This window comes from Nerophis lumbriciformis, linkage group LG01, assembly GCF_033978685.3.
Source record: "Nerophis lumbriciformis linkage group LG01, RoL_Nlum_v2.1, whole genome shotgun sequence".
Lineage (NCBI taxonomy): Eukaryota > Metazoa > Chordata > Actinopteri > Syngnathiformes > Syngnathidae > Nerophis > Nerophis lumbriciformis.
Window position 1 is genome coordinate 66,826,650 of NC_084548.2, and position 26,098 is coordinate 66,852,747.

Below are 26,098 nucleotides of genomic sequence, written 5' to 3' on the forward strand. Positions count from 1 at the left end.
ACACTGCCTTGCGTCGTGTAACTGACGTGTACTTAAGTAATGTTATTTTAATAATATCACGAATAAGCCAAATACGCCGGTGAGTTGATCTACTATTATTTCCATTGTTTCTTTTTATTTATTTATTTATTTATTTTTTTAAATTATTTTCGTTGTGTGTGCTGCTACCACGCATGCGTACTGTCAACCCATCTCAAAGGTTTGTTGTGCCGTCAAAATGTAACGTTTTCCTCAATTATACTTAGTATGCTTTATTTTGGCTCCATGGCTATGATGCCGAATGAAAAGGGAGCTTTTTTTCCATTTCAAAATGATCCGCGTTTAGTGCTTGTCCCATGCAAACCTACTTATTTAGACAATAATGCCAATAGTGCTGACATTTGTCAATGGAGTCCGTTAGTGAGCAGACGCGTACGTCACCGGGAGAATGGTGACGTTGATACTTAGCGGTGTTAGGGAAATTAATTTAATAAACAATTCATTTTTAATCCAGTTATTTATTTTCTTTTACGTTCTACGCTAATAGTAGCCCATTTTATTACAGTGGAAGTTAGCTTGAGGGCGTTTGACCTGTTAGCACACGTGCTAGCAAACAGTTGCTCCAGCTCTTGTTTTGCTTTGTAAATAATTTGCTTATTTTGTCTCTTAAAATGCAGGACTGGTGTTTAAAAAAAAAAAAAGGAGACTGGCTTCACATTCCAGATGGCATTTCTTCTACTCTAGCTGCCTGTTTTATGGCGTGCCCGGTCCAGTTCCTGTGCAGGACTCTGCGGACTTTGGGACTGGTTCTCCTCTACTATGTCTTCTCCATAGGCATCACTTTCTATAATAAATGGCTAATGAGGGTAAGTGCATTGTTTTGTTTGCTGTGAATGTGTGAACACTGTGCACTAGTTAGGGCAGGGGCGGGTATTGGACCAAAAATACAAAAAACAAATCTGTCTGGAGGCTCAAAAAAAAAAAAAAAAGCCATATATATGTCTTATAATGAAGGCAACACATGATGTAAGTGTCTATATTAGCTATAATAGCCTAATATCAAAATTACTTTAAAAGTCTTATATAAGAGTTTTAATGAAGACAACACATGACGTAAGTGTCTATATTAGCCTACTATCAAAATGACTTTAAAAGTCTTATATATGTGTTATAATGAAGACATCACATGACATAAGTGTCTATATTGGCCTCCTATCAAGATGACTTTAAAAGTCTTATATAAGTGCTATAATGAAAACAACAGATGATGTAAGGGTCTATATTAGCTATAATAACCTAATATCAAAATGACTTTAAAAGTCTTATATAAGAGTTATAATGAAGACAACACATGATGTAAGTGTCTATATTAGCCTACTATCAAAATGACTTTAAAAGTCTTATTTATGTGTTATAATGAAGACAACAAATGACGTAAGTGTCTGTATAAGCCTACTATCAAAATGACTTTAAAAGTCTTATATATGTGTTATAATGAAGACAACACATGACGTAAGTGTCTGTATTAGCCTACTATTAAAATGACTTTAAAAGTCTTATATATGTGTTATAATGAAGACAACACATGACGTAAGTGTCTATATTAGCCTCCTATCAAGATGACTTTAAAAATCTTATATAAGTGTTATAATGAAGACAACACATGACGTAAGTGTCTATATTAGCCTACTATCAAAACGACTTTAAAAGTCTTATATAAGTGCTATAATGAAAACAACAGATGATGTAAGGGTCTATATTAGCTATAATAACCTAATATCAAAATGACTTTAAAAGTCTTATATAAGAGTTATAATGAAGACAACACATGATGTAAGTGTCTATATTAGCTATATTAGCCTACTATCAAAATGACTTTACAAGTCTTATATAAGTGTTATAATGAAGAAAACACATGATGTAAGTGTCTATATTCTTTGTACCGAGGATGTCGTTGTGGCTTGTGCAGCCCTTTGAGACACTTGTGATTTAGGGCTATATAAATAAACATTGATTGATTGATTGATATATTAGCCTACTATCAAAATGACTTTAAAAGTCTTATATAAGTGCTATAATGAAAACAATACATGATGTAAGGGTCTATATTAGCTATAATAACCTACTATCAAAATTACTTTAAAAGTCTTATATAAGAGTTATAATGAAGACAACACATGACGTAAGAGTCTATATTAGCCAACTATCAAAATTACTTTAAAAGACTTATATACGTGTTATAATGAAGACAACACATGACGTAAGTGTCTGTATTAGCCTACTATCAAAATGACTTTAAAAGTCTTATATATGTGTTATAATGAAGACAACACATGATGTAAGTGTCTATATTAACTATAATAGCCTACTATCAAAATGACTTTAAAAGCCTTATGTAAGTGTTATAACGAAGGCAACACATGATGTAAGTGTCTATATTAGCTATAATAGCCTACTATCAAAATGACTTTAAAAGTCTTATATAAGTGCTATAATGAAGACAACACATGATGTAAGGGTCTATATTAGCTGTAGTAGCCTACTATCAAAATGACAATGTGCCGCAGGCTGACACAAATCGTAAATGTGTTATACTTCTATAGCGCTTTTCTACCTTCAAGGTACTCAAAGCGCTTTGACACTATTTCCACATTCACTTCAAATGTTGAAATGTAATATTTATTCTACATATTTTTACAACATTGGAAACCTGTAGTAAATCAGAGGTTACAGAGAAAGTGAGAAAACTCCTGGAAATGACTGGCTTTTAAAAGCCAAAGGTATAAATGTGTGAGTCCAAGTTAAACGAAACGGTAGGCTGTCTTCTTTTAATAGATTTATTACCATCTTTGGCAATCTCGGTAACATTTGCTGTGGTCTGGAACAACATGGCACACAAACAACTATCAGAAATGCAGCCAATATTACATCCAGATAATGTGTCATGAGACATGCAAAACTAAATTACATACAAAAAGGACATAAGTAAAGGAACTTTAATGATCTCAAACATACCTACAAATAGGCATAATGATGCAATATGTACATAAGGCCAGCCTAAATAGCATGTTAGCATTGATTAGCTTGCAGTCATGCTCTGACCAAATATGCCTGATTAGCACTCCACACAAGTCAATAAGATCAACAAAGCGCACCTTTGTGCATTCACGCACAGCATAAAATGTGTGGTGGACAAAATGAGACAAACATTTAAACAAACTGTTGCGTTTGTTTGTATTTTTCTCCCATCTTTTTCCATTTTCAATCCTTTTTTAAAACTGCTCCAGGGAGCCACTAGGCTCAAGAGCCGGGGGTTGCTGACACCCGAGTTAGGGCATGGTGCAGTTTCCCCCCAAGATCCAGCAGATGGTTTTGTTTTTCCAATAGAAACTATATTTATATTGAATACAGAGCAGGGAGTCAGTTGGTCTGTATGTAACCTTTGCTCAAAGTTGCTTAGTGTTGTTTTTGAAACTGTCAAGGGGTGTGGCTTGTTTTGAATCAGTCAATGAATTGAAAATCCTAATGCCGCTACAGCTTCGACTTTAAGGTTTTAAAAAAATTATGCGGAAACGGATTAAAACTTTTTGTCAATTTGAACAAGATGTGTGTTGCATTGGTGTGAATTTTTTTTTTTTTTTAGCATGCTAGGGTTAGTGTGCTAGATTTTTAAAAGCTAATTATATAGGTATACACCTTAGTTAATTTTTTGGTACTTTAGCATGCTAAAATTTTAAAACACAATTTTCAGGTACACACCTCAAAGTAATATATTTTGGCATGCTAACATTAGCGTGCTAGCTTTAGTGTCATACATTTTGTTATTTCACTAATGCTAACTGTAACACGCTAATGTTAGCAAGTTAGCATTGTGTTGTTAGCATGCTAGCTTTTTTAGCTAATTTGGCCCTAATTTTTTGTAACTAGGCGCTATCTGCTCAGCCATTTCAGTTTGGCTTTGGCTCTTCAGTATTCACACAAAATTTCTACCGAAATTGCATTTTGTAGTTCTTTGAAAAAAATCTGTATGTTGTACTGGTTATTAATGTAAAAACTACCAAAATATCCCCTGCATTCTTTGATTTGTCTGTCTGTGGCCCTCAGTGGAAAAAGTTTAGGCACCCCTGCTCTAACAGTATTGGATAAAAAATAATTTTTGCACTGGATATCATGTTTGGAGGATGTTTGTAATAAAGTAACACCGTTAACTTTTCAGTAATTTATTTTTGGTGGTTGTAATGGAATTTACCATCATAGGTTTTGAGTTAAAATCAAGTCACAGACTCAATGTCAAATCCAATCGTGTACAGCAGATCATGAGCAATAATCGTTTGACTAATCAAATAATAATCGCTGACTAGTTGACAATTAAAACAATTGTTAGTTGCAGCTCTGCTGCCTACACTCAGGATTGTAATGACGTGTTATAAATGATTGGATGTTTTCTTGTAGGATTTCCACTATCCCCTCTTTATGACGCTAGTACACCTGGCCATCAACTTCTGCCTGTCGGCGCTGACCCGGTGGGCCATGAAGTGCTGGACAGGGAAGACTCGTGTTATTCTCAGCTGGACTGATTACCTCTACAAGGTGGCTCCCACAGGTTAGTGTTGTTGCATGAATATCAGTCCTAATTTGTTGTACATCTCATATTATACAGTGCAACCTCGATTTACACATTTTTTAGTTTACAAACTTTTAGATTGCATCAAATGTGCCTCTGTGTACGAATTTTACAAATATCTTAAGGAACAGTAATACAATGCCCTTCCTCACTCTGCCTGCCATCCCCTCTGTCTTGCGCCTCTTATTTTTAATTATTGTAGCAACATAGTTGTTAATGTTTTTCAGCACACCAAATGGACTTTTGTGTGTGTGCGCATTGACAGTTGAGCTTGCCGTTTTGTTGCTATTTTGATAATAAAGAGATTGTTGATCCATTAACCCTTTTGTTTGTTTGATATGTATGTATGTATGTATGTATGTATGTATGTATGTATGTATGTGTATTGACATAAAATTGTATTTAAAGTGTGCATTCTTTTACTAAAATAGCGACTTTTGTAGAGGCTACAAAAACATTGTTTCTTATGGGAAACTCTGCTTCACTATACAAACTTTTTCAATTTACAAACCGTGCCCAAAAACCAATTCAGTTCGTAAATCGAGGTTCCGTTTTACAATGACACATCTTGTATGATACATCTTGTTTTATAAGAATACATATTGCATTGTATACAGTATACCTCAGTATATATCCTACATATTGTTTATATTTACCGTATTTTTCAGGTGGTTGTGCTTACAGACCTCAAAGCTATTTTATTTGGTACTTGGTGAAATGATAAGTGTGACCAGTAGATGGCAGTCACACTGTTTATATTTACTGTATTTTTCAGGTGGTTGTGCTTACCGACCTCGGAGCTATTTTATTTGGTACGTGGTGAAATAAGTGTGACCAGTAGATGGCAGTCACACATAAGAGATACGTGTAGACTGCAATATGATGGCATGGGTTCCCTTTTGACAAAAGTCCCTATTGTACTGAATGTTTGTAGACTCTGAACACAATATAAAGCACTATACAGTACTGTATATCAAATAAACATAAAGGGGGGGGGGGGTGTAAAAGATCAAATTTCGTGCCCTGCCGACACGCACACATGTCACTAGCCCTGTGGTGTACTTACAATATATGGTTTTAAACTCCTTAACGTCAACAGCCAGGTCGCGACAAAGATTAGAAATAAGAGATAAAGGGCTGTCCCCTGCTTCTCCCGTGCCTTGTCCTCTGCCGGGCACGTCTGTCTGCGGGCTGCTGCTGGCTCTTCCGGGCGGCACGGTGGGCCGGGCTCTGGGGTTCCTGTCGTTGGCCGGCCTGGCTGCGTGGGGCCGGTGGTCCCTGGTTCTCTGGGCGCAACACCTGCTGTTTGTGGGTTTGGCTCTCTGGCTCCCACACACACTAGGAGTCAAATATATTGTACATACTAATACACATATACTCACATATACACCGTTATTCATACATACATACATAGGTACCTGCGCTCCCACATACATACACAAATACAGTACATACCTACGTACTCAAAGTTCGTACATCCACACGCACATTCACTGTACAAACATACATATACACATACTGTACATATACATTCACTGTACAAACATACATATACACATACTGTACATATACATTCACTGTACAAACATACATATACACATACTGTACATATACAAGTACATATATATACATACACACATGCACATAATCACGTTTCATCAAACATATAGTAAGGTTGTTGCCCTCGGGGAAACTGGGTAATGCATGGCACAAGGACAAAGCTTAACCTATTGTTACTATAACAATCTACAAGGTTAATATAGGTTGCTTCTCTTTTTTTCCACTCCATTTTTCTGCATTCTTTTGTATCTCAAGTTATCATTACGTATATGTATTGTTGCATTTGAACAACTGTATTGTTGATAATAGAGGTCAATTATTGGTATTGTTCATTATCAATAGTGCTATTTCTATTGGTATTTGTATTGCTCCATTTGTAGTGTAATAATGCTCATTGTCATTTCTGTATTATTTATTTCGCTAACTGCTTCTTTGCTATCACTTTTACCATCATATTTGTACATATTGTACTTGCTGATGTTGCTCTATTGTTGTTGTTGTGTTTGCTGTTGTTGTTTTTGTCTCTCTGTCTTATCCTCTCTTGTCCCCACAATTTCCCCCTCGGTCTTCCTTTTTTTCTCTGTCTATCCCCTCCTGCTACGGCCCGGCTGCACCAAATGATAATATAAATACATTTAATAAAGTCAGATGCAAATAAGGCCACAAGAGAAGTATCCTACACTTCTCTTTTGTAAAGTAAATCTGAACAGCCGATATTGGCATCTACTGTACATTAACTATATGATTTGCCTGAGAAGCTGGACAGGACAAAAAAAAAAAGAAATAAGAGATCAATATTGGTTAATCTTCTTTGCTCGCAGTGAAAGGGAGTGGGAGAGAGGTAGGCAGTGTCGACAACGATGTCAATAATTCCTGAATGTTTCGAACCACATATCGCCTGTCCATTGCTCTCTTTGGTCTCATTTGAGCTATCAAAACTAGAAAAATGTTGTACAAATGCTAAACAAAACACTTAAAAAGCCCAATAAGTAGCACAGTGGCGAGAAGCAGCACTGTGCTGACTGAATGAGCACTGAGCAGCAGAGAGCAATGGATGTGCTGCCGGGCACAAAATGGCTCCGCTGCAGGCGCAGAATGGGTAGATGAAACAAAGCGTTCTGGCCCTGCAACAAAGCATACCGTTATTCGGTCTGTGGTTCGTAAATTGAAAAGTTTGTCTGACGAGCCGTTCTTAATTAAAATAATATAATAATACATCTTTTATTATAAGAAATACATGTTGAATGTTATAATAATATATTTTATATTAAATATGTTGCATCTGATATATGATGTATAATGTTCCCCCAGCCTTGGCGACAACACTGGACATTGGACTGTCCAACTGGAGCTTCCTCTTCATCACCATTAGCTTGTAAGTTATTACCTCCACCAGGAAGTTATGTAATTGCAGGCTGTAAGCTCATACTTGCCAACCCTCCCGGATTTTCCGGGAGACTCCCGAAATTCAGCGCCTCTTCCGAAAACCTCCAGGGACAAATTTTCTCCCGAAAATCTCCCGAAATTCAGGCGGACCTGAGTGACGTGTCGACAACCTGTTTTCACGTCCGCTTTCCCACAATATAAACAGCGTGCCTGCCCAATCACGTTATAACTGTAGAATGATTGAGGGAGAGTTCTTGGTTTCTTATGTGGGTTTATTGTTAGTCAGTTTCATTAACGTCCTCCCAGCGCGGTAACAACACACAACAACAGCAGTCAGGTTTTCGTCTACCGTAAAGTAGTTTGTCTGCCGTAAACAGCAATGTTGTGACACTCTTAAATAGGACAATACTGCCATCTACTGTACATGCATATGTGACAATAACATCTAGGGCTTTTAGAAAGTGCAGTGCACAACTGCGCACACAACAAGGACACGAAGCAGAATGCATCATCAGAGAGAGGGTGTTCAGCATGGTTAGAAAAATAGTGACATAGAATAGAACAAGGATGGACAATTCAACCCTTAACTCAACAATGAGTAGATGAGTGTTATGTGTGTGTATATGTGTAAATAAATGAACACTGAAATTCATGTATTTCTCTTATTTATTTATATATATATATATATATATATATATATATATATATATATATATATATATATATATATATATATAGCTAGAATTCACTGAAAGTCAAGTATTTCTTATGTATATATATATGAAATACTTGACTTGGTGAATTCTAGCTGTAAATATACTCCTGCCATCTTAACCACACCCCCGACCCAACCAGGCCCCCCCCACCTCCCGAAATCGGAGGTCTCAAGATTGGCAAGTATGTGTAAGCTTCGCATACTCGCGGACTCACAGACATACACGCTGGAAGCCAGTTGTGCAGGGTTAACAAAGGTTTAATGTTTTCCAGTTCTCCAATCGCTACATTTTTTCCAGACTTTTCAGTCTCACCAATCCTCCCCCTCCTCTGCGCCCGGCCGCTCACTGTTAAAGACAACAGATATTTAGATTAACACGTACCACCTGTGAAATCTAATCATCTGCCAGCTGTGTCTCGCCGTCAGCACATGCCCCGCCCCTGCTCGATGGTGCTCGCCCTCAGTACCAAGGACGGCGGCGGTGACTTTTCCTACTGCAAGCAGCTCTGACTACACCTCCTCCCAAACAGGCATTCATTAGTTAGTTAGTTAGTTAGTTAGTTAGCAACATAGCTCAAACAGTTATGGGAAGATTTTGATGAAACGTTTGGGGAATGTCAAAAATGGGATAAGAAACAAGTGATTAGATTTTGAGGGTGATCCAGATACTTTATATTATCTTACCTTACTTTTCGTTACAAGGCCGCTCTTCCCTATGTGTGTGTGTGCTAGCACCTCTCCTCCATGACCGACAAGAGGGTGCACTTCATTTCTTTTATTCCACCATAGAACAAAGACCAACAAAACAAACACACACAAACTTGTCTATTTCATTTATCTTTTGATTTGCTGGGGTGTGTATTAGGGATGTCCCGATCCAGGCTTTTGCACTTCCGATCCGATACCGATATTGTTTTTGCACTTCCGATCCGATACCGACCGATACCGATACTGACCGATAATGGCCTATCCGAGCATGTATTAAAGTTTAAAGTTATTTAGCCTACTTAGTTGTCAGAATCATGTTGAAAAGGGTTTTAGTACTCTTGATAACAACTAGCCAGCTGAATTAGGGGAGTTTGAATAATACACAATGTTTGGTAACAAGAAACTGACCTGTTTATTCAAGGATAAACACAAAATAGACAAAATTATACATGACAAACAGAAATGGCATCATTGAAACAAGGGCTGGGCGATATGGCCTTTTTTTAATATTGCGATATTTTAAGGCCATATTGCGATACACGATATATATCTCGATATTTTGCCTTAGCCTTGAATGAACACTTGATGCATATAATCACAGCAGTATGATGATTCTATGTGTTTTGATTAATTGATTGAGACTTTTATTAGTAGGTTGCACAGTGAAGTACATATTCCGTACAATTGACCACTAAATGGTAACACCCGAATACGTTTTTCAACTTGTTTAAATTGATTCATGATACAGATATATACTATCAGATATATACTATCATCATAATACAGTCATCACACAAGATAATCACATTGAATTATTTACATTATTTATAATCCAGGGTGTGGAGGGGGGCGCCGGATGTAAGTGTCAAAAAGACAGCCAAAAGAGTTTGATATGAGAATAAATCTAAAGTTAAAATATAGGGTAGAAATGCATCCATTTGCAGGAAATGTAGTCTTGATTTTCAACATTTTCTTTTAAGGCTTGCATGTCTACATTAAAACATTCTTCTTCATACTGCATTAATATATGCTACTTTTAAACTTTCATGCAGAGAAGGAAATCACAACTAAACAAATCACAAATTTTTTCATACGGTGTTGATCTGGAAATTTTTGCCTCTGCATTTTGATGGTGTGGACGTGTGGCACCGAACGGAGATAAGCGTCTTGACAGACGTTATAATATTTGAACAATGATGACGAAAACTGTTTTCTCTGTCGTGTCGGTGTGTCGAAAATTGTTATGCGCTTAATTTTTTATTTGATTTTGTGCGTGGCATATAATTGCTATGCGCAGAGGACGTTTAAACAGTGCGCAATTGCACAAGCGCGCACCTTAGAGAGAACGTTGGTCACACGGCTGCGCTAGCATCACAACTAACGTTAGCCATGCTGCTACCTCTCTGCTCGGGGAGGACGTATACGTATGTGACGTATGACGTGACAGTATGTGACGTATGACGTGACAGTATGTGACGTGTGTAAGAAGGTGCGCTTGCTGTCTGTGAGAAGCACAGACACAGAAAAGAGTGAGAAGAGCCTGTCGTGTAATGCCAGCAGCTAAAAGCAACTGCGTTAGAATCCACAGACCTGTGGATGTGTTGAAGGTGTGCTGGAAAATGCGGAACGGAAATTATAGGGAGCAGCAGAAAAGTGGAATGTACTATTTAAATAGGTGCGTTGGAAAACACGGACCAGAGTTTGTTTTTTTAACTGGATCTGGATCGGCATTTTCCCATGCCTTGCCGATACGCATTTTTTTGCAAATATCGGCGGCCGATCCGATCCAAATATCGGATCGGGACATCCCTAGTGTGTATGTCTGTCTGTTAGTTGGCAACATGGCTCAAAAAGTTATGGGCGGACTTTGAAAGGGAGAAGCGGTAGAAAAAGGATGGATGGATAGAATCAAAAAATAGGATAAGAAACAAGTGATTAGGTTCTGGGGCTGATTCGTTATCTTACTTTTGTGTTACAAGGCTGAACTTCTCTGTGTGTGTTTGGGGGCAGCCCGCCTCCACCCACAGAGACAAAGAGAGTGAATGACTGACAAGAGGGTTCACTCCATTTTATTTTGCTATCGAACGAACCGCCCTCTTGCAGCCTGTAAATAAACACGCACAAACTTGTCTTTCATTTATCTTTTGATTCGCTGGGGTTTGTTGGTTAGCAACATGGCTCAAAAAGTAATTGGCCGATTTTGATTCAACTTTCAGGAAAAGTTAGAAATAGGATAAGGAAAAAAGTGGTTCGATTTTGGGTCGTGATCCGGGTCACTGTCTGGATTAAGGAATTTTTTAAAGTTTTTTTTCTATTGGGCGATTATAGGGCCTGGTCATGTGCTTTTCTACTTGTCAATGAAATCATTCTCACACATTTTCAAACAATCTTTTTTTCTTTTTCCAGGTACACCATGACCAAGTCCTCAGCAGTACTCTTTATTCTCTTTTTCTCTCTGCTCTTCAAACTTGAGGAGCCAGTGAGTATCCGTGTATTCAATACATAAATAAATGGTTTTGTTTTAGTGAATACTTCCATTCTCGTGTTTCTCTTGTTAAATCGTTTCTTTTTTCCCAACAGAACCCATTCCTGGTCCTGGTGGTCCTGTTGATCGCCAGCGGCCTCTTCATGTTTACCTTCCAGTCCACCCAGTTCAACCTGGAGGGCTTCGTCCTGGTGCTGTTGGCGTCCTTCATCGGGGGAATTCGATGGACCCTCACTCAGGTGCTCATGCAGAAAGCGGAGCTGGGTCAGTGCTTATTCTTTGTCCGTTTTATCAGAACATGCATTGCCTTTAAGACCACCAGCTTGTGTTACAGCTACTTCTTTAACACGCTAAGCTGTCATTTAAGTGTAAAAATGACCAAGCCTGTGTCGGCTATTTTTGTAGCGCTTTTATTGTGAAGGCCGGAACTGTGTGCGGTTGGTCTTTGGACTCTTGACAGCAGGTGTGTCATTTTTTCTTCATCAGGGGTGGGGTTGTACAGTATACCGGTACTAGTATAGTATCACGGTACTTATGAATCAAAAACGGTACTATACGGTCTATCTGTGTTGGCCCTGCGATGAGGTGGCGACTTGTCCAGGTTGTACCTCGTCTACCGCCCGAATGCAGCTGAGATAGGCTCCAGCACTCCCCGCGACCTTGAAAGGGACAAGCGGTAGAAAATGGATGGGTTCCCAATTTATTTTATTTTATTTTGTAACGGGCATGACGGCGCGCCGTCACGTCATGACATTGCTGGGTTTACGAGCAGAGGAGCATGTTCGGCAGCGCACAATCACAGAGTACTTACAAGCAGACACAGTGTGTAGACAGAAAAGGGAGAATGGACGCGTTTTGGCTTAAAAACTAACGATAAAGGTGAAATTATAGCACTGAAATGTCCACAGGAAGAGGTGCTGTAAGACATGGCTAGCTGGCTAGCAGCGAACAGCCATCCGCAGTCGGCAGTGTTTTAGCTTCTTCTAAATCACATATCTTCACCTCCATGGCGACAAATAAATCCCTGCAGGACGAGGAATATCTAAACATGCTTCACTACACACCGTAGGACAAGGGTGTCAAACTCTGGCCAAAATTGGCCCACCGTGTAATTTCACTTGGCCCTTGAGGCGATATCAAATTAACACTAGAGCTGGCCCGCCGATTATATACAGCGGCGGTGCCGCGGTAACACCTCATTCAACGCTAATTCTCATACTTGCCAACCCTCCAGGGAGACTCCCAAATTTCAGTTCCCCTCCCGAAACTCATCACGTTCGCTTTTCATCCAGTCGAACGAGTGCTGGCCCAGTCACATAATATGTGCGGCTTCTGCACGCACACACAAGTGAATGCAACGCATACTTGATCAACAGCGATACAGGTTACACTGAGGGTGGATGTATAAACAACTTTAACACTGTTAGAAATATACGCCACACTATGAACCTACACCAAATAAGAATGACAAACACATTTCGAGAGAACATCCGCACCGTAACACAACATAAACACAACAGAACAAATACCCAGAAGCCTTTGCAGCACTAACTCTTCCGGGACGCTACAAGGCAGTGCCTTTAAGGCAAACCCCCAAGACTGTGGTCCGGGTGGACTACGAGATATAATGACTGATGAACACCTTTGTTTGATAATGAAGGTTGCCTCAGCTCAAAGCCTGAGCCCCGACATTAATGAACTAGCATCCAAGAAAAGATGCCAGGTATCTTGCTTGGGCATCAGTGTTGCAAACTGAGCAGTTTAAAGTCCTGAATGGTTGGTTTATTCGTTATTGTATTTTCAAATTTATTAGCCTGTAGAAAAAGTTAATGTTGATATTTACCTCAGAAGGCTGCAAATAGAAAAGAGGCATTACATTTTTATTTAAAATTGTATTTGATATGCCATTGATATTTTTTTAAATTATTATTATTATTTGAAACTCGGTTTTGCATGTCACTATATAGTTATATAAGCCTTGCTTGTTCAATATTCAATGCAAAACTTGTTTGGGTCCCTATTAAAAGGTTAATTTGTTCAACCTTGGCCTGCGGCTTTGTTCAGTTTTAAATTTTGGCCCACTCTGTATTTGAGTTTGACACCCCTGGTGCGCCTGAATGTAAACAAACGCCATGGGTGGATCTACACCTAACATCCAGTAATGATACCAAGTACAATAGCGTATCTAGTCGATACTACTATGATTACATCGATATTTTTTTATTGTCACAAAATCTTTTTCCTTTTTTAAAATGTCATATTACCGTATGTTTATAAACTCAGTAAATATGTTCCTGGACACATTTGAATATGACCAATCTATGATCCTGTAACTCCTTGGTATCGGATCGATACCTACATTTTTGGTATCATCTAAAACTAATGTAAAGTATCCAAACAGAAGAATAAGTGATTATTACATTTTAACAGAAGTGTAGATAGCACATGTTGAAACGGAAAATAACCAGATATTAACAGTAAATGAAGTGGATTAATAATCAATGTTTACAGCTTGTCCTTTATCATTTTGACAAAATAATATAATGGGAAATGACACAATATGTTACTGCATACGTTGTAACATACGTTGCCGTTTATGCCAATCAAGTGACAAATGTCTTAGTGAAGATGGATGATAGGATGATGCCTATTTTTTTTAATGATGGCGATTAACCATACTCCCTCCCTGGTGTAGAACAAATATTTTTTTTAGAGACTGCTTCTTTTTTTGTCCAAAAAGGCCAAAGAACAAGCAAAACACATCTACCAACAGCTGTTCAACTGGGATTTGAATACATTTTCACTGTGAAATTAATGGGGGAAAAAAGTTTGTGTTTTTATCTGTCATCTTCCATGTAGGCCTCCAGAACCCGGTGGACGCCATGTACCACCTCCAACCTCTCATGTTCCTCGGCCTCTTCCCTCTCTTCCTGGTTAATGAAGGTGAGACTGATCATCTCTTTTCTTGAATGCTACAATTTACACATATAGCGGAACCTCGATTTACGAACTTAATTGGGTCTTGGACAGGGTTCGTAAATCGAAAAGGTTGTATGGTGAACTTCTCCATTACAAACAATATAAATATGAATAATGGGTTCTCGCCGCGACAAAAGTCCATATTTTAGTGAAAACATTCTAAAGTGATATATAGTACTTTATATCAAACAAATATAACAAGCGGGTGATGGATTAACTTTCTTTTTATTAACAAACCAAAACAACAACATCAACAACAAGCTGCTGTCCTCTGTATGCGCTGCCAACACACGCACACACACATAAGTCACTTTGGTGCCCTTACAAACGATCAGAAATCACAATAATCCTTAACTTCAACAACCATATCGCTACAATAATAAACATGGTGGTGACATCTATCACAATGAGGGTGGTCCCCAAAAGGAGGGATTTTTCACATTGACTGTGTGTCGGTTTTAAAAGTGCTCCCCCTCTGGTCAACATTTGAAATAACAAGTGTGTGTAAGAAAATGAAATGCGCCCCCTTTGGCCAAAATGTATTAAAAAAATAAAATAAATATGTAATTACGGTAAAGACATACTGTAATAAGTTGAACTAGATAATGAAGATTAAAAAAACAATAACAAACAAACAATTAAAAAAAAAACAAAAAAAAACTAAAAGCTTGCCTTTTTTATATTTGCATAGTATGTATATATTATTAATGTTGTAAATACAAATCATTATATATCTAGAAGGAGTGGTCCTAAAGAGGTAGGCATTTTTCAGGAGGAGTGTGTGTGTGCGCGTGTGCGCACACTGAAAGGGACACTCGAGTGCCCTCTCCTTTGCTGTGAAATAAGTCTGCTTTGGCATATTTTTCCAGAAAAGTCCAGTCTAGGGTTGTTCGGTATACCGCAATACTAATTGATTGAAATCAGTACTCTACTGCCTTTGAAAAGTACCGGTACCGTTCTTTCATCCAAGTGCCGCTGTGTGGCGGTGACTACAGAGCCGAAGCGCATGATGTGGAGGGTGTCAAAACGCACACACAAAGTGCATACAAGCTACAGGTATAACATCTTGGAGAGGAAGAATGGCAAAAAAACCGACAATTCTACTGATTAATAAAGAGGGTGGTGAAGCGCAATATGGAGTTATTTGGTCTTCAAAACCAACGGTAAAGGTGGCGCTTTAAACAAGGATGTGTTGCTTTAAAACATGCCTCGCCAAATGTGGTGATTAGTATTACCACCTTTGCTTCAAACCTAGGTAAACATTTAAATAATAAGCATTCAGATCTGCACAAGGAGTTATAAAGAGTGAGAGGTAATAATGTAGTTGTTACACCTGTCCTGCTGTTCGCTCCAGTGCAGACTGTAGTAGAGGAGCACAGGGCAGACATTCCCTTCTGTTCACTTTACCCCACAATGGGTCTGCTAAATCCGCTTTCCGGTCAGAATTTGAGGCCGCCGATTTGTGACAATCTGGTTGCTTTATTGTTAGTTTTGCAGGACACAGCCGGACCCATTCATCACTTTACTGCGCAGTGCGCGCGCTCCTCTCTCTCTGTACTTGCCCACTCACTCACTGACGTCACTCAACCAGCACGTTGACATTCTCGCTACTCTAATAAGTTTACAAGTCCTCTGTTGTGCACATGTAAATACATAACATGTAGATACACTATGTTGCCGAAAGTATTTGGCCTCTTGCATAAGTGCCATCCCATTCCTAACCCATAGGGTTCAATATGATGTCCTGAAAAACAACCCCACACCATAATTCCTCCACCACCAAATGTCACACTCGGCACAATGCAGTCCGAAATGTAGCGTTCTCCTGGCAACCTCCAAACCCAGACTTGTCCGTCAGATTGCCAGATGGAAAAGTGTGATTGATCAGTCCAGAGAAGGCGTCTCCACTGCTCTAGAGTCCAGTGGCGACGTGCTTTACACCACTGCATCCCACGCTTTGCATTGGACTTGGTGATGTATGGCTTGGATGCAGCTTATCGGCCATGGAAACTCATTCCATGAAGCTCTCTGCGAACTGTACGTGGGCTAATTGGAAGGTCACATGAAGTTTGGAGCTCTGTAGCAACTGACTGTGCAGAAAGTCGGCGACCTCTTTGTACTATGCGCTTCAGCATCTGATGATGCCCCTCTGTCAGTTTACGTGGCCTCCCACTTGGTGGCTGAGTTGCTGTTGTTCCCAAACTCTTCCATTTTCTTATAATAAAGCCGACAGTCGACTTTGGAATATTGAGGAACGAGGACATTTCACGACTGGATTTGTTGCACAGGTGGCATCCTATGACAGTTCCACGCTGGAAATCATTGAGAGCGGCCCATTCTTTCACAAATGTTTGTAGAAACAGTCTCCATGCCTAAGTGCTTGATTTTATACACCTGTGGCCGGGCTAAGTAATTAGTACACCTGATTCTGATCATTTGGATGGGTGGCCAAATACCTTTGGCAATATAGTGTATATAACATGTAGATACATAACATGTACCGTATTTTCCGCACTATAAGGCGCACCTAAAAACCTCCAATTTTCTCAAAAGCTGACGGTGCGCCTTATAATCCGGTGCGCTTTATATATGGACCAATAACAGGTCTCGCAACTACGGGATGCATAACGTAACCCCAGCCTCTACTGTAGCGTCTATTCTATGCGCCTTATAATGCGGTGCACCTTATAATGCAGTGCGCCTTATATATGAACAAAGTTTTAAAATAGGCCATTCATTGAAGGTGCGCCTTATAATCCGGTGTGCCTTATAGTGCGGAAAGTGCGGTAGGTACATAACATGTACAGTAAGTACATAACATGTAGATACATAGCATGTAGGTACATAACATGTAGATACATAATTTATATTTTAACCTTCTAAAATTGTTCTTTTGAGTGCAATAGGAAATATATGTTTATTGTATTGCAAGATTTTCTGTTAAAATAAAGCCAAAATTGACACTTTTTCATAGTTTCCTTAATTTGGAAAAGTATCGAAAAGCATCGATATACATTTTGGTACCGGTACCAAATCATTGGTATCGGGACAACCCCAGTCCATTCTCATCACAAATAAAACTTGCTGTGGTACGAAGCCATACTTGCCAACCCTCCCGGATTTTCCGGGAGACTCCCGAAATTCAGCGCCTCTCCCGAAAACCTCCCGGGACAAATTTTCTCCCGAAAATCTCCCGAAATTCAGGCGGAGCTGGAGGCCACGCCCCCTCCAGGTTTATTGTTAGGCAGTTTCATTAACGTCCTCCCAGCGCGGCAACAACACACAACAACAGCAGTCACGTTTTCGTCTACCATAAAGCAGTTCGTCTGCCGTAAACAGCAATGTTGTGACACTCTTAAAGAGGACAATACTGCCATCTACTGTACATGCATATGTGACAATAACATCTACGGCTTTTAGAGAGTGCAGTGCACAACTAAGCACACAACAAGCAGACGAAGCAGAATGCATCATCAGAGAGGGTGTTCAGCATGCTTAGAAAAATAGTGACAGAGAATAGAACAAGGATGGACAATTCAACCCTTAACTCAACAATTGTCAGGACTAGGACTGTGGCGTGGTTTGTTCTCCCGAGGTGCAAGTGAATTGGACCAGATGTGGCGTGAAGGTAAATACATGATTCATTTAAACACTATAACTACAAAAAAAAAGGATCAAACAAAAGGAGCGCACAGGGGCGGAGGTACAAAACTAGACTATAAACACAGAACTTGCACATTGGCAGAAACTATGAACAATTAAACAAAACTTGCAAACTATGCCATGAGTAAAGAAAACTTACTTGGATGAAAAAACGGCATGAAAAAGCGCAGCAAGGGTCATAAGGGTGTGTGGAGAGTATAAATGCGGGATGTCGTCAGACCGACAAACTGAAAACAGTGAACTTAAATACTATAGACATGATTAAAGAAAACAGGTGCGTGACTCAAAACGTGAAACAGGTGCGTGACGTGACAGGTGAAAACTAATGGTTGCTATGGTGACAAAACAAAAGTGCACAAAAAGTCCAAAAACAAAACCGAACATGACTAAAACAAAAACATGATCACACAGACATGACAACAATGAGTAGATGAGTGTTATGTGTGTGTATATGTGTAAATAAATGAACACTGAAATTCAAGTATTTATTTTATTTATATATATATATATATATATATATATATATATATATATATATATATATATATATGTATATATATGTATATATATATATATATATATATATATATATATATATATATATATATATATATATATATCTATGTATATATATATATATGTATATATGTATATATATGTATATATATATGTATATATATATAATAAAATAAATATATATATATAGCTAGAATTCAGTGAAAGTCAAGTATTTCTTATATATATATATATATATATATATATATATATATATACTGTATATATACTGTATATATATAATAAAATAAATATATATACTGTATATAGAGCTAGAATTCACTGAAAGTCAAGTATTTCGTATATATATATATGTATATATATGTGTATATATATATATATATATATATATATATATATATATATGAAATACTTGACTTGGTGAATTCTAGCTGTAAATATACTCCTCCCCTCTTAACCACGCCCCCGCCCCCAACCACGCCCCCCGCCCCACCCCCGACCTCACGAAATCGGAGGTCTCAAGGTTGGCAAGTATGTACGAAGCACGCTTCATTGATTCTTCCATTCATTTACTACTCACAAATAGTCTTTCTTTTAACTCCACAGTGATTCCCTCCTTCTTTCCATGCTGCGTTCTGTTGTTTTTTTGGGGACTTATATTAGTGAGCATTTGTCAAAAGGCAAAATAACACAAAAAGGCACACACGCTGAAGCGCTGTGGAATGACTAGTAGTGTAGTGTACTGGGCAGCAAGTGATGTATAGGGCTCCGCCTCCCCAAAAATTCTGCGCCCTGCTTTTTGCCTGCAGGCGTGTACACAAAGTGAATGAATGAATGAAGCGTTCGTACACAGAGACGCACTCAGAGGCATATTTGGCTCCATCTAAAAGTGTGTAAATCAAAAAGTTTGTAAATCGAGGTTCCACAGTATATTCAATCAACACAAGAGTATTCTTTCGTCGTCACACAACCTGGACCCACATAAGCGAAACAACAATCTGATTTATTATGTGTGTGTGTGTGTGTGTGTGTGTGTGTGTGTGTGTGTGTGTGTGTGTGTGTGTGTAGGATTGAGCTTGAGCACCTCAGACAAGTTGTTCCGGGTGACGGAGTTGTCTCCTCTCTTGTATTCTGTGCTCTTGTTGAGTATGGGAGGAGTCCTGGCTTTCGGTTTGGGCTTTTCAGAGTTTCTTCTCGTCTCACGAACATCCAGCCTCACCTTGTCCATATCGGGCATCTTTAAGGTACCGGTACTTTTTTTCCTTTATGGCATTTGGACATACCTCCCTGGTGTCTCACCTTGTCTCCCCTGCAGGAGGTCTGCACACTGCTGCTGGCAGCATGGCTGATGGGAGACAAAATGAGCGCGCTCAACTGGCTGGGCTTCGTCATGTGTGTGTGTGGTATCGCACTGCACGTGGGTCTAAAGACTTACTACTCCAAAAGTACGTCAAAGGAAATATCATGAACATTTCAGCGTAAATGCATATTTTATTTGTAAAACGAAGCATGTTTGTCAAACAAATCCATCTTTAAGTGGATGGTATACGTCAGTGGTTTTACTTGGCTATACAAGTACCACCATAATGAACAACATTACAGTAGACTTAGACAAACTTTAATGATCCACAAGAGAAATAGTTCCACGCAGTAGCTCAGTTACAAAGGATGTAAAGGATAATGCATACAAGGGCACAAAAAGAGGGCAAAAACAAAAGGTAAAAAGTAGACTAAAAAATATACCGTAATAACAATATAAAATATAACATATATGTAATTAGGGATGTCCGATAATGGCTTTTTTGCCGATATCCGATATTCCGATATTGCCCAACTCTTAATTACCGATACCGATATCAACCGATACCGATATATACAGTCGTGGAATTAACACATTATTATGCCTAATTTGGACAACCGGGTATGGTGAAGATAAGGTCCTTTTTTAAAAAATTAATAAAATAAAATAAGATAAATAAATTAAAAACATTTTCTTGAATAAAAAAGAAAGTAAAACAATATAAAAACAGTTACATAGAAACTAGTAATTCATGAAAATGAGTAAAATTAACTGTTAAAGGTTAGTACTATTAGTGGACCAGCAGCACGCACAATCATGTGTGCTTACGGACTGTATCCCTTGCAGACTGTATTGATATATATTGATATAGGAACCAGAATATTAATAACAGAAAGAAACAACCCTTTTGTGTGAATGAGTGTAAATGGGGGAGGGAGGTTTTTTGGGTTGGTGCACTAATTGTAAGTGTATCTTGTGTTTTTTTATGTTGATTTAATAAAAAAAAATAATCCAAAATTTTTTTTTTAAACGATACCGATAATAAAAAAAACGATACAGATAATTTCCGATATTACATTTTAAAGCATTTATCGGCCGATAATATCGGCAGACCGATATTATTGGACATCTCTATATGTAATATTTACGTATTATATGTGTATGATATATAACAAATCACAATTACCATTTACAATATTACAGTATATATAAAAGCTGCAGCAAAAAAGGGCAGCATACAAATATAGAATACATAAGGAATAATACAACAGAAAATATACATTATAACAAAAAAAGGTTTGCTAACTTAGAAGCGGTCTGATAATAGATTGTACAGTTGCGTAGTAGGCCTAAATAGTCATTAAAATAAGGCAGAGGTTTTATTTAACAAGTATATTTAATATTTTGGCCACTGTACCATTACAGAAAGTTTGAACGGTAACACTGTGTTTGAATTAAATTATATTTTGGCGTACCACTAGATTGAGTTCGCGCACCACAGTTTGAGGATCACTGGTATACGTTATTTATTAATGAAATATTCTTGTCACCTTTGATTATTTTTTTTGTAATAACATTATCCAATTTATGTGGTAGAAATACAATATTTTTTTTATTTTTGAATGTCAATAATATCAACAAAATATAAATGATACAAATCCGATTGAGTGGATATTTTTGGTAAAAGTAAAACACCTACACTTTAATTATCAATTAAATATTCATGTCATATTATACAATCAGAATATGTTGTCTTATAATAATATTTACTGTTTTGTATGACAAAAGATTAGTACATTTCTATAATAACAATATATACAGTGAATATAATAATAATATAATTATATTTGAGTAAATTATAAACAGTGACACACATTTCACACCTTTATTCAAACAACTACCTCAAACAAAAGCGAATAAACATGCAGCGCATAGCTAAACATGATCATGTTTTTTATACATATACTGTATTTTGTATATGTAAAAAAAACATGATTATATATGCAGGAAGAAACATGAAGCACATGATCATCACTTTATAAATATAACTGCACATATACATGGATATGTATATATCCATGTATCATGAAACATAAAATGCTGAGCTCATGATCATGTTTTTTATACATATGTCTATACAATATATATATGGTAGGTATTATTTCCATAAATTCATATGCATATGCTGTATAAGTGAAACAAGCTCTAGATAAATGACACATGAACATGGTCACGTTTCTATACGTATATCTATACAGTATATACATATGTGCATTTCTTTATATGTATGTATGTATGTATGTATATATATATATATATATATATATATGTATATATGTATGTATATATATATATATATATGTATATATATATGTATATATATATATACTATGTATGTATATGCATTATATACTATGTATGTATATATATACATATGTGTGTGTATATATATATATATATACATACAATGTATATATATATATACACTATATATATATATATACTATGTATATATATATATATATATATATATATACTATGTATATACAGTGTATATATATATACATATATATACTATGTATATACAGTGTGTGTATATATATACATACATATATATACTATGTATATACAGTGTGTGTGTATATATATATATATATATATATATATATATATATATATATATATATATATATATATATATATATACCGTATATATAATTACACACATATTTACAAGTGAATCAATGTTTAGTTATGTAAATGTTTATACCGTGTATTGTAAATGACACATAAACATGGTCATGTTTCTAATATATCTGTACAATATATACATTTATATGTACTGTATTTAGAAGTGGAACAAGGTTTATAAGCAGGGGTGTCAAACTTGTTTTAGTTGAGGGCCACATGGCTGTTAAGGCTACCCTCAGAGGGCCGCTTGTAACAGTGAATATATATGAATTTGAATGTGTAATCGCCTCATAATATTATTACATGATTACATGTGCATTTGATTGTTACTTTTTTTAATGTAGAAAATGAATGGGTAGCTTTTAATGTAGAAAATTAATGGGTAGCTTGCTTTGTCAGGGTGACAAGCAGATTTTTACAAATCAACGTTTAGAATATTTGTCAACATCACTACTTTTGCACGATCAAATATTTTATTTCAAAGGACATGTTAAAATTTAAAACACAAATGCATTTAGTAAGCAAGATGAAGTACATAATTGACCCACATTATTTCCAGGCTTTTGCGGGCACAAGGAGAAATATAATCTTAGAATTGTTTTTAATTTAAAACATTTGTACGCACATACAACACTTAAGATCTTCAGTATATCAGTATGTGGAATTAAGTTATGGAATGGATTAAGCAAAGAAGTCAAACAATGTACTAATATGATCCACTTCAAGAAACTCTTCAAACTTAGTGTTTACAAAGTACAAAGAAGAAGAACCATGATAAACATTCTGAATTTATTTCATCCATCCATTCTCTAGATCATCTTATTTATCTCACCATATGAAATAGTTACTTCACTCATTATTATTTATTTGTAATGTTATTACTTATGGAGTATATTGTGAATAAATTGAGAACAGGAAGTGAACAAAAGTTTTAGCAACTGCTACGTAAAGGAAAAGGGGTAGGTGTTAAGATAGAGTTCAAGGGTGGACCCCGGGATGCAGAGAATGGAGGCAAGGGACGCGATAACAAATGAAAATATTTAATAAGTCCAAAATGGTAACTAAGGGTGATGGGGCAAAAGTGCACACCATGGGAAATATAACAAAAATAGTCTCTTTCAGAGGTTGGCAGAGCAAAGGTCAGGACGCACACAGCGTGGCAAAAACTAGTCCTCTCAAAACAAGGTGGCTAGGAAAACAAAAACACAACGAGGTCAATATTACAGAAATATGCGAATGCAACATACCAGGGAAGCAGAATCAAGGTAGCACATGTCAGAGCGGAGTTCAGGAACAATAACCGGCGGGGACCAGCTGGTGGAGACGCGCTTAAATGCTACCAGGAGGTGATTAGCAGCAGGTGTGCCTCGTTGGGGACAAAAGACTGTGGAAGAAACTGAAAAACCAATAGAGAAGGCAGGGAGAAGACAACAAACATAACAGTAGGATTAATAAAAAAGCTCTGTTTCTTCCTACTCATTTTCAAACATGTGGAATAGAGAAACCGGAAATTGTGATGTATTATGTTGTATGTTTGCATTTTCAAAATAAACACAAACTCAACTCAATATAAAACAATGTGGTGGGCTAGATCTGGCCCCCGGGCCTTGAGTTTGACACATGTGGTTTAGCCGTATAAATGACCATGTTTCTATACAATGTCTACATATTTACATTTACAGTTGAAACAAGGTTTTAGTCCATCAGATGAACACAAATGCGGCTAAAGTAGCAACGTCTTTGACATACTAACTATATTTAAATATCAAAATAAAACAATTCAATCCTAAATATTTCCCTCCATCAGCTCTTTTTGACAGCCAGTGGTCTGCACCCTCTGCTGGCTGCTTCCTGAATTCTTCATTTTGTCTCGTCTTCCAGATAAAGGCTCGTCCGTAAGGCAGCTGAGCAGTAAGAACACGGAGCTCCAGCTGCCCTTGCTGAGGCAGGATGAAGACGATGCCGACAATGAGGAAGAGGAAATGACTCTGCACTAGCATACGAGATCATCATCATCCTCGTAGAGATCCATCATGGTCTGCTTGACAACCCCGCCATCTATGTTGTTCTTCTTTGTCTCAGGGGAGCTAAAAATGATTGAAATAGAATACTTTTCTATGTGAGGTGACTCTCTCGGAGAATCATGGACCTTACTAACTTGATAGCAATCAGTTTGTTCCCTTAAACTGGATTTATCCACACAAATTTAACCTCCACACAAATAGAAATGATAGAATAGAATAGAAAGTACTTTATTGATCCCTGGGGGAAATTCAGCACCACAGTTCGCTCACAATAGACAATAAACACTTAGGTATGTTTACATGTGAATAATATAAATACAGTCTATTATACAGCATTATTCACATGTGAATAATATAAATACAGTCTATTATACAGCATTATTCACATGTGAATAATATAGTCTATTATACAGCATTATTCACATGTGAATAATAGTCTATTATACAGCATTATTCACATGTGAATAATATAAATACAGTCTATTATACAGCATTATTCACATGTGAATGATATAAATACAGTCTATTATACAGCATTATTCACATGTGAATGATATATATATAGTCTATTATACAGCATTATTCACATGTGAATAATATAAATACAGTCTATTATACAGCATTATTCACATGTGACTAATATAAATACAGTCTATTATACAGCATTATTCACATGTGAATAACATAAATACAGTCTATTATACAGTATTATTCACATGTGAATAATATAAATACAGTCTATTATCCAGCATTATTCACATGTGAATAAAATAAATACAGTCTATTATCCAGCATTATTCACATGTGAATAACATAAATACAGTCTATTATACAGCATTATTCACATGTGAATAATATAAATACAGTCTATTATACAGCATTATTCACATGTGAATAATATAAATACAGCATTATTCACATGTGACTAATATAAATACAGTCTATTATACAGCATTATTCACATGTGAATAATATAAATACAGTCTGTTATACAGCATTATTCACATGTGAATAATACAAATACAGTCTATTATACAGCATTATTCACATGTGACTAATATAAATAGTCTATTATACAGCATTATTCACATGTGAATAATATAGTCTATTATACAGCATTATTCACATGTGAATAATAGTCTATTATACAGCATTATTCACATGTGAATAATATAAATACAGTCTATTATACAGCATTATTCACATGTGAATGATATAAATACAGTCTATTATACAGCATTATTCACATGTGAATGATATATATAGTCTATTATACAGCATTATTCACATGTGAATAATATAAATACAGTCTATTATACAGCATTATTCACATGTGACTAATATAAATACAGTCTATTATACAGCATTATTCACATGTGAATAACATAAATACAGTCTATTATACAGTATTATTCACATGTGAATAATATAAATACAGTCTATTATCCAGCATTATTCACATGTGAAT

General features: G+C 36.8%; 1 protein-coding gene across 4 annotated transcripts; it reads left to right on the top strand.

Annotated features, from left to right (window-relative positions):
* Nucleotide 1: 1 nt before the first annotated feature.
* slc35c2 (solute carrier family 35 member C2) lies at nucleotides 2-24,929 on the top strand. 4 transcript variants are annotated; one of them, XM_061924654.1, is made up of 10 exons: nucleotides 2-79; nucleotides 657-845; nucleotides 4,432-4,582; nucleotides 7,475-7,538; nucleotides 11,379-11,451; nucleotides 11,553-11,721; nucleotides 14,317-14,400; nucleotides 19,684-19,859; nucleotides 19,931-20,060; nucleotides 24,488-24,929. In XM_061924654.1, exons 2-10 carry the CDS (start codon nucleotides 735-737, stop codon nucleotides 24,601-24,603), a joined length of 1,074 nt encoding a protein of 357 aa, XP_061780638.1. In that variant the 5' UTR covers nucleotides 2-79; nucleotides 657-734; the 3' UTR covers nucleotides 24,604-24,929. The 4 variants fall into 4 exon arrangements, with proteins under 4 accessions (XP_061780638.1, XP_061780629.1, XP_061780620.1 ...); XM_061924645.1 differs by lacking the exon at nucleotides 2-79 and adding an exon at nucleotides 188-199; XM_061924636.1 differs by lacking the exon at nucleotides 2-79 and having other exon boundaries at nucleotides 233-845.
* Nucleotides 24,930-26,098: the final 1,169 nt, after the last annotated feature.